Source organism: Salmo trutta, chromosome 22 (genome assembly GCF_901001165.1).
Source record: "Salmo trutta chromosome 22, fSalTru1.1, whole genome shotgun sequence".
NCBI classification, from domain to species: Eukaryota; Metazoa; Chordata; class Actinopteri; order Salmoniformes; family Salmonidae; genus Salmo; species Salmo trutta.
The window spans coordinates 14,094,544-14,105,099 of NC_042978.1; the positions used below are offsets into that span (position 1 = coordinate 14,094,544).

Below are 10,556 nucleotides of genomic sequence, written 5' to 3' on the forward strand. Positions count from 1 at the left end.
GTTTTGTTCTTCTAGTGAAACACACAGAAGAACGTTGTGAGTATGGATGGCATGGCTTATCACATACAGTGCGTTCGGAAAGTATTCAGGCCCCTTGACTTTTTCCACGTTTATTTCGTTACAACCTTATTCTAAAACGGATTAAATTGTTTTTTTTCCTCATCAGTCTACACACAGTACCCCATGATGACAATGCAAAAACAGGTATATGACATTTACATGTATTCAGACCTTTGCTCAGTACTTTGTTGAAGCACCTTTGGCAGCGATTACAGCCTTGAGTCTTCTTGGGTATGACGCCACAAGCTTGGCACTCCTGTAATTGGGGAGTTAATCCCATTCTTCTTTGCAGATCCTCTCAAACTCTGTCAGGTTGGATGGGGAGCATCGCTGCACAGCTATTTTCAGGTCTCTCCAGAGATGTTAGATCGGGTTGAGGTCACTCAAGGACATGGCTGGCTGGGCCACTCAAGGACATTCCGAGACTTGTCCTGAAGCCACTCCTGCGTTGTCTTGGCTGTGTGCTTAGGGTCGTTGTCCTGTTGGAAGGTGAACCTTCGCCCCAGTCTGAGGTCCTGAGCGCTCTGGATCAGGTTTTCATCAAGGATCTCTCTGTACTCTCTGCTCCGTTCATCTTTCCCTCAATCTTAGTCTCCCAGTCCCTGCCGTTGAAAAACATCCCACAGCATGATGCTTTCACCTTCATGCTTCACCATAGGGATGGTGCCAGGTTTCCTCCAGACGTGACGCTTGACATTCAGGCCAAAGAGTTCCATCTTGATTTCATCAGACCAGAGAATCTTGTTTCTCATGGTCTGAGAGTCCTTCAGGTGCTTTTTGGCAAACTCCAAGTGGGCTGCCATGTGCCTTTTACTGAGGAGTGGCTTCCGTCTGGCCGCTCTACCATGAAGGCCTGATTGGTGGAGTGCTGCGGAAATGGTTATCCTTCTGGAAGGTTCTCCCATCTCCACACAGAAACTCTGGAGCTCTCTCAGAGTGACCATCGGGTTCTTGGGCGGCCAGCTCTAGGAAGAGTCTTGGTGGTTCCAAACTTATTCCATTTAAGAATGATGGAGGCTACTGTGTTCTTGGGGCCTTCAATACTGCAGAAGGTTTTTGGTACCGTTCCCCAGATCTGTGCCTCGACACAATCCTGTCTCGGAGCTCTACAGACAATTCCTTTGACCTCATTGCTTGGTTTTTGCGCTGACATGCACTGTCAACTGTGGGACCTTATATAGACAGTAGTGTGCCTTTCCAAATCATGTTCAATCAATTGAATTTACCACAAGTGGACTCCAATCAAGTTTTAGAAACATCTCAAGGATGATTAATGGAAACAGGATACACCTGAGCTGAATTTCAAGTCTCATAGCAAAGGGTCTGAATACTTATGTAAATAAGGTATTTCCGTTTTTTATTTGTAATACATTTGCAAACATTTCTAAAAACCTGTTGTTGCTTTGTCATTATGGGGTATTGTGTGTAGACTGATGACGAAAACGTTTTGTTTAATCCATTTTATAATAAGGCTGTAACGTAACAAAAGGTGGAAAAAGGGGTCTGAATACGGGCTTCTGACTGTTAGAACATAGTTCACTAGAAGCTGTTGTAAGGGACCTGTATAATCTTTGAAGCCTAAACTCAGCTGGTGTTGCCTTCTTACCTCAGCATGATGAAAGTAGGATACGCTAGTCATAGATCAAACAGCAATGCTCGCTGCAGCTCCGAAACATTGTTTTTGACTGGCCTGAAACCCTTTTTTTTCCTCCAACGTGAGCTCTGCTAGGTTGTAAACAGGAAAGGCACTTCATAGGGTACAGATACGTTCATCATCTCTGCCAAACAAGTGTCCTTTTCATTCTCCTTTTGAAGATTGAATAAACAGAACCATTTTGTTGTTGCCTGTGCAGTAACTCTGCTCAACATAGAAGCCACTCAATGTGCTTTTTAGCCATAAAGTTACTGAGTGAAAGTCTTATTTCACCATTTAAACCTCACAAAGGAAGTTGAATGGGCCACGATAATCAAGAGTTCACCACCTATTATTATTAAAGCGGCCCCGCTTTATGGTAAAACCATGTATGCAATATGCAGTGTAATTTCACTGTAGCCTAGGTACACTGTACACGTTATAGCATAGTAGTCGCAACTTTGATGCATGTGTGTGGTTTGTGTGCTTACTTACTTTTCCATTAGATTTCGAAAAAGAAAAAAAATGAATTGTCGCTAATCATCCCCTATCTGTAAAATCCTTGCTTGAGATTAGTGTTAGATGAGTAGAACTGTATGACTGTATGACTATTGCTTGAGAGATCAACCCTGATGCCAGGCTGCAGTGAGAACACAGAGCAACATGCCTCAGGAATACACAGATGATCTGTGGTTGGCCATGCTGACACCAGATCCCCCGATGTTCTCAGCTCCACCCTTCCCCACTTCCTCTGTTTCCACTGTGTGCACACACTCGGGTGAGCAGTGTGGCTTCTCTGGCAACCTCTTGCCCGACTCTGGTCACACTCTGTGCCCTGGCCAATGCCATATCTAAACTGCTTTCACACCTGGGTTTATGTATCCAAATTAGAGGGGTTGAGCAGAATTTGCAACAAGCGAAAGGTCACGACATATGATAGTTTGATGTAGATATCTCTCATTTTTCTAGGTAGTTTCTGAATTCATTACAAAGCAACACTTTAGATTTGTGCTGCGAGATACAGTCAATCATGAATAGGACATAGGATATATGTTATGAGAATAATGTCAGAAACGTTATTTGTGGGGCTCTGAGATGTGCCTTGTGCATCACATTGATAGACAGCATTGATAATGTGCTGGTATTTTGGAGCTGGGTGGGGCTGACGGTTTGTGGTGAAGAGCATGTGCCATTTACTGAAAGAGAGAAACTGATTGCCTGGCTGTTCAGTGGGCCTGTGAACTGCTAACCTTGGCAGGCCTGGTATAAATAACAGCTCGATTGACAACGTGGTTAACACCTTCAGAAGCAACAACAACCAGTAAGTACTACATTCCCACGGCCCACTGACTCTGCCAGCATAGACTGGCCTACAGAGAAACAGCTCGGAAACATCTCTACCATGTTAACATGGGCTCATTTTAGAGTAGTCTCGGTTCAGTGAAATAATTGATGTATTTAAGCTATGTGGAAATTAAGATAGAGAATACAATGAGTTGGCATAACTAAGGCCAGGAGTTTTTCCTGAGATAAACAGGTATAACTCTGGGCCATAGTTAGTTGTTCTTGGGCAGGTCATGTGGTCATTAAAAACTCCTGGCCCTAGGCATGTAGCATCTAGGCCTGACAAAAACTCGAAAATCACCCACTGAGGAGAGATCTGATGAACTTGTGAACTGAATCCTGTGTTGGTAATGCGGGCATGAACTCTACCCATCTGCTCACCATAAAACCCAACATAAAAGAGAAAATAGCTCTCGCCATGTATTTTGATACTGGGTTTATGCACTATATTTCCCCATGTCATTAAATGCGTGTTTAATTCATACCATGCTGGCATGTTGTTTCAGCACAATTTTGTATCTATACATTGTTTGTGTGCTCTCTATTTTGTTTAAGTTGAGCTGCGTGTGGTTTTGGTGCACCACGAGTGTAGCTGAAACTGCTGTGGTTTTCAAAGCTTTTCATGATAGAATGCTCTATTTCTCGTGAGACGAAAAGTGGAGTTGGGGGGGGGGCAGCATTTGTGGGGGTTGGAAGGCTATAGCGAGCAGGCGTTGATCAGGAAAAACTTCAAATTTCCGTGGTGAAAGTGATCAAACCATCACCTAATAATTGTAGTTGACTTCATAACCACACACCCTGTGGTCTCTTCTGCAGGGGAAATGACTGTCCTTACTGTCTTAATGTCCTTAGGTAAAAGCACCCCCGTCAACATGCCTGGAGGAGCGGGCGACTCGACCAAGCCCTGCGACCCCTTCCAGCCGTTCGGCAGTGACGTCATCGACCCCTTTCAGAGTAAAAAGGGGGTCGGAGACCCCTTTAGTGGCAAAGATCCTTTTGCTCCAACTCCCTCAAGTAAAGCCTCTAAAGACTGTTCCTTGGGTTTTGCAGACTTCAGTTCTGTAAGTTGAGCTCAGTGATACTCTCTCTCTGTCCAGACCAGTCTTTATATACCTAGCCACTACCTCTGCTTAAGTTCCCACGACGTTAACTGAAGGATCTAGAGAGGAGCTAACCACAAGGCCCTGGCTGTTAATCTGCTCATCTTTCTGCGTCCTGGCCTCCCAATGACCTACCATCACTCCACACAAAGACCAGAGCCAGGCATCTTCCCGCTCAGACCCATGGCAAATGAACCACCATGTAGGCTAACTGTTGGCTATGGCATAATCACTAGCAATAACTACTGTTCATGATCACTGATCATCTGATCGTCACTTTAATTCATTGTGTGATCCAACCCTACCTCATATCTAAAATGATGACTGAACTCCCACACATTTCTGCCGTCTAGCTGTTTTCTGAGTGTAAGCCTGTCAAAGGTTCCACAAGACTCACTTATCTATACTGTGTTATGATTTTTTTTGAGGGGGGGTTCTCAACCTATGCTTTGTAGTTGGTTGCACACCACCTACAATGCATTCGGTATTGTGCAGTCAAGTGCAGAGCTGCATTGCAGAAGTGGTCCCCGGTGCTCGTGCAGGAAAGGGTGTCAGCCCTTTTTGTGGTTTGATGTATACGCCGCGATTGGAACATAAAAATATCTATATCTATATTTTGCCATGTGGTTTGTTATGTAGAATGCTAGAGGCTTCCCAAAACAAGCACAAATGAGAAGTATTATTTCCATCACCTCTTAGCGGTCCAATAAGTGGATTCTGGCCGTGTGAAGTATTATTCAACTAGCCAGTCGGCTCTTTAAGGTTAGGGTTGAATAATCCAGCCAGTGCGGTGCTATGGCCTGGGCTGTCTGTCTCAAACAACCAATGGGTGTCTCACACAGTGTAGCGATAATCCAGGATGTATTCAGGATCTTCTTATCTGAGTATTGACCTTTTCCATCTCAGCTTCCGGCATCAGCATTCAGTCAGTCAGCCAGTCAGACAGTCACACAGTAAGGCAGTCAGCCAGTCACTCAGTAAGGCAGTCAGCCAGCCAGCCAGTCACTCAGTAAGGCAGTCAGCCAGCCAGCCAGTCACTCAGTAAGGCAGTCAGCCAGCCAGACAGTCACTCAGTCGGTGCGTACCCTAGGCCAGGTTAGGCCGGAAAGGGGAGCCCGTCCTGTGTGGTTTAGTGACTGACAGCTCCAAGCCACTGGTCTGGCGGTGGGATCTGTTGACACGGGAAGCAGTAGTATCACTACTCAGCTCTCAGTCCTGAGTTCTTACCCCTTAGGCCTATGTTGTGTGTCAGTCATGTATGTCCTACTAGTGTTTAGATACAGTATTAGTGTGCATCAGTGTTTTGTCTTTTCTTTAGGCTTAGTTTGCTCAATCTGTTTAGTGTTGGTCTGCTGCATGACATCGGTAGCATAGATCCTGCTTTACCATCTCTGACTTGTACCAAACTACTCCCAAAGTTGCTAAAACTATTTTAACAGAGTCAACTGCCCATACATTAATTAAACTAAAGAGGTATTGTGTTCCACATTGAAGATATTATCTAGAAAAATACCAGATGAACTTAAATGCCTCAATGGACTCAGTTCCATATTTATTTTGGTCAGCATGATTCCAAGAATTGAATGGCCTCATTTGAATCAGATCTAATGGTGGCAAAGCAGTATCTTAGAATGTGTGTGCGTTCTGATATGCATGGGAGAGTTCCTAGCTCTACTTGATTTAGGTTAGATCTCATACTATCACTTTAACAGAGAATCAAAAATGTCATTTCTGTCCTTCCCATTTTCTCTCTACATGTCGTCTTTGCATGTTGTTCAAATAGGCTTTTAGTTGCTCATTCATTTTCATTTGGGAAACGAACGAAAACGGTCCTCCATGTCGCCTTCTCATAGTTAGTTGTACCTTGTGGTGATGCTGTTTCGTAGTGTGCTCGGTGTAAAATGGATGGTGTGATACACGATTAGTGAATTGTTTATTTGGTGTTTTGTAATTCATTTTTCTCTCGCAGGACCAGAAAAAGTTAAGGTAAGAATGTTTAATAACGCAGTCAAATTGAAAAGGGCTTTGTTTTGTATTTCGCCCACGTACTTAGGCTCTGAGCACAACCACTCAGGTTTAACAATAAGAAGCACCTTTCCTCCAACTGCAAACAACAAATAAATTGGACATTAAAGTACCGATAGGGATAGGTCAGTTAGATTGTCTGTGTAGTGGGTATATTTTGTGTGTGTGTTGATGCTTTTGTGTGTGTTAATATGTGTGTGTACATGATATAGTTATAATAGTAAACTACAGTCATCTATGTCCTCTTACGGTAGCCAGGCAGAAATGGAAGTTTACTCTTAATGTACAGGATAAGGTTCACTCAAATCTAATACTCTGGCAAAACACCTCCTAATGTGTGCTTTGTACATGGTGTGACGGATGAATCCATTGTTAAATGCCTCTCTCCTCTTTCTCTCTGTAGTTTGGAAATGAGGCCCAGCAACTGGAGTGGGCGAAGCGAGAGAGTGAGCGAGCGGAGCGGGAGCGGCTGAAGAGACTCCGGCAGCAGGAGCAAGAGGACTTAGAGCTGGCCATCGCTCTCAGCAAGGCCGAGATGTCCCACGGGTGACCTGGACTGGACACACACAGACACACATAAATAGAGATATACACAAATAGACAAACAGACACATAGACATACTCTTACTAGCGTTACTAGTACATAAACATACACAGACACTCACACACACACACACGCATAACACATTCGTATACAACTCACAAACCGTACCCCACACACTGTGAAGGACCCATAGCTGGCCATTTCCCTCCGATGTGCCCCAAGACATGACCGCTTCCTCAACCACACACACACACAGACATACGCATGCAGACACACACCACCGCTACAACACACATACACACTCCACCTAATACGCACACACAGATACACACACCTCGCCACACATTCCCCAGACCGACAAACTCTCAAAGCAAAACAATATCAGAACAGAACTTATGTGGAAACGGAACTGGATTTGACTTTACGGTGGGAGGTTGGAGTGGGGGCTGGGAGCCAGCAATCACAACCTCTCTTACTAGGTGGGGAGGGGAACGGATGATGACCCATGGTTTGTGAAGGAAGTGATGCACTGTTTAAATGCACTGTAGAGGCTGGCTTAACATGTAAAGATGAGCAGAATATGTGTCTGTCTGGTGAGGGAGCGTGGATCCCCTCACCTGACCGACTAGAGCTCTGACAGACGTAAACAAGGGAATAGCTAAAGGTTACGGCGGGTTGCTTTTTAAGATGGAGACATTATTTGAGTATTGGTTTATTATGTGAATGTGGTGAGCCATGGGAGCAGTGCTGGGTGCTTCCCTGACTGGTTACTGTAAGTGTTGTGTGAGAGAGAGGTCTGTTTGGACCAGAACAAATTGTACAGATATATTTTCTTTCTCGCCGAGTGTGAGATAGTAGATGTTTTTTACAATATTTCAGTGCTTTTTCAGCAAACATAGGGAGAAGGAATGGATACTTAGTTGTGCCTCTTCTGACAGTTTAAGTAAGTTGAAAAGGCTGTGATTTACATCAAACAACCACAAAAAAGACTAGATGAGGGAAATTCTTTAAAGTTTTACTATGTTTTATTATAGAGGGTTTAATTGCAGATATGTACGATTTTTATTTAATTTAATTATGTGATAAGTGTTATTTTATTATTTTATGTAGTATTTGTTAAAGGACTGAAGCAATATTGTTAATTACAATTCTAGTTGTAAGCGCTGCAAAAATGGGTAAACCTGCAAGCACACGCTGCAGAGAGGTCAAAGAAAGTAAGACATGGCTTGTGGTTTTCTTCGGGCTAACCATCAATGATATGCAAATTCATTAGGTCACGTGAGTTTCACAGCTATAACGTGAATATTCAATGGTTTGCGCTACAGTGTGTCATAGTTTGTTACAACTTGTATTTTATTTTAGCCACATTGTCTTTTACTTGATTTTCTTGCTGATGGTACTGCCTAGCACATTAAACCTGTGGTTCTTACTTCACTTTCAAACTTAAAGGGCAATTCCACCACTTTCCAATCTCATTTTCATTATCAACAGCGCAATACCAGTGTCTACATATGTCAAAACGGCACTACAGATGAAATAAGTTCTGATAAACTTCACAGAGTGGTGAAAGTGCACGCCACGGTGATCTTGATGCTCCTTTCCAATAAATATCGAGGGTCTTATTCTGGTGACATGATGATCGATGCTTGTCTGCCGTTTGACAAGTAAAAATATTCTCGCTGTTATCCATAATAATCTCGTTATGTAAACTAGCCTACCCGCACTGTACTTGCGAGCTGTTGGCTAGAGCGCTCGTGCCAAGACCGGAGTGGGCAAATTTGCTATTTAACGCAACAGTTTTTGTGACAAAACTATCGGAAGAGTTGAAAATGCGATGAAAACACATTCAACTTTTGATTTTTATTCAGTACATTTAAAACGAAAAAATTACATTTTATGTGCATTACGTACTGACTTTTGTCCACAACAAGTCCGTTTGGTGGAAACACACCACTAGTGGGAAAATGCGCATATTTTCTTTATGCAGATTTTTGAGTATTCACATTAAAATCTGTCGCCAATTGGATGGAAACCTAGCTACAGAGAAGCATTTTTTAACTTTTTAACCACAGATCATAGAAACGCGTCCTTTTCACATATGTAGACACTTGTATGGTGCTGGACATAATGAATATGAGGTTGAAAAGTGGCAGAATTGCCCTTTAAGCTTTGAATTGAACTGAATAGAGATGATGATAATAGTAGCTCATATGAAAATGACAGTCGCACTCATTGCCCCTTTGTTTTATGTTCTCCTGTTGTATTGAACTATATGTGTCCTACTGTACATGTGTCCATTACCTTTAATAAGCTTCCATGTAATGCGTTGTTGTCCCCTACTATTGGAGTAGTCTGAGTGAAAAGACCTATCCTGAGCCATATGTTGTGAAAATTTATTATTAAAGCTACGTTCCCCTTTGGGTTGGGGAAGGACATGATTTAAGTTACAATTCCGCAGTATGGACCATGAACACTGCCACTAGGTGGAAATTGCAACCATCTCTCCCTGATATTTATTTGTTTATGTTTACATATCAAACTTCTTTGCTGTAGTGGTTACAACAGTGGTATAATATTCTATGAGAAGAACCTGTTCTGGTACAGATCTGACCTTTAACCGGGCTGCTGTATATAGCTGAGGTAACCTGTGGTCGTCTGCATTCGACCCTACCTGTGGTGTTTTAATCACAGGTCAGACGCCCGAAGCTTGGAATGCCAACACTCCCGCCCTTACCCAGAATGCTCTGTGTCAGAACTCCTGTAATGTGTCCTCGGTTTAGGGGAAATCCACAGTGAGGGTGCTTGGTTGGCCAGGCCACAGCTCCCTGTTCATTGGTCACTTCATGCCCCTTTTTATACCTTAAAAACCCATCCTTTCTTACTCCATTCTTTGAAGTTATCATTGATTTGTCACTATTAGATTGGTGAAAGAAAGGGTTCCATGATGTATCCCAATCACCCATCTAATCATGTCAGATTAGGGAGGCAGGATGGAAGGATGCATTTTGAGAGTATCGAAACAGAGCCCAAGTGTTCTCTCATCCACTACCTAGTGTTCTCTACGTACTTACCACTCATGCTGTATTTTGTCTTTGATACCGCCATTGTGCAATAGATTTTATTTCTTATTTTCTCGTTGTTCGGGTGTTCGAGTTTGATCGTGTATATAGGGATACATGCAGAGGCCTGTATATCTATTGTACAAGCCAAACAGATTGTAGAGGGCTTTTCTTTTGGTTTTCTGGTTTTCTGACAACTGATCTGACTTCTAAAGCTTGGTGCATTCCTTTTCCATTTGGCCTGCCTTTGACTGTCCCTCTGTAGATGAAAATAAGAAATAATCCTGCTGTCTTTCTGCATTGTATAAGATGTATACAAACTGTATATTATGTCTGTTATATTTGTTTCATGAGAAGTGAAAAAATGTGTGTAACTTAAAACAGGATATATGCAAAAATACAAACGCTTGGATTTATTTGAAATGCTAATCCCCTGTACATGGTCATTGTTTACTAGAATAAACATTTCAGTTAAATGAATAGGTCTCGGGTTTGTGTTTTTTTCTCTTAATTTCATTGATTTTACTTATGTACTTATATTAGGACATCACATTTAATTTCACATGTTTTATAGAGTATATCATATGGTTCGTTGTCTTAATACAAATGTACAAATAGATACCCCTGTCTGTCTAGGCTCTGTTCAAAATCTCCTTTGTATTAATTTCAACCAGTATACAGTGGGGGAAAAAAGTATTTGATCCCCTGCTGATTTTGTACGTTTGCCCACTGACAAAGAAAGGATCAGTCTATAATTTTAATGGTAGGTTTATTTGAACAGTGAGAGACAG

General features: G+C 42.5%; 1 protein-coding gene across 12 annotated transcripts in view; it reads left to right on the plus strand.

Annotated features, from left to right (window-relative positions):
• The window catches only part of LOC115158151 (epidermal growth factor receptor substrate 15-like 1), a 35,183-nt gene extending 24,938 nt beyond the window's left edge, over nt 1-10,245 (plus strand). For 5 of the 12 annotated variants that reach the window (XM_029706754.1, XM_029706753.1, XM_029706761.1 and 2 more), the window contains 3 exons: nt 16-36; nt 3,890-4,098; nt 6,566-10,245. In XM_029706754.1, the coding sequence (XP_029562614.1) occupies nt 16-36; nt 3,890-4,098; nt 6,566-6,712 (377 nt within the window). In that variant the 3' untranslated portion in view covers nt 6,713-10,245. Of the gene's footprint in view, nt 1-15; nt 37-3,889; nt 4,099-6,106; nt 6,124-6,565 lie in introns of all 12 variants that reach the window. The other 7 variants (XM_029706760.1, XM_029706759.1, XM_029706765.1 and 4 more) reach the window with 7 other exon arrangements.
• Nucleotides 10,246-10,556: the final 311 nt, after the last annotated feature.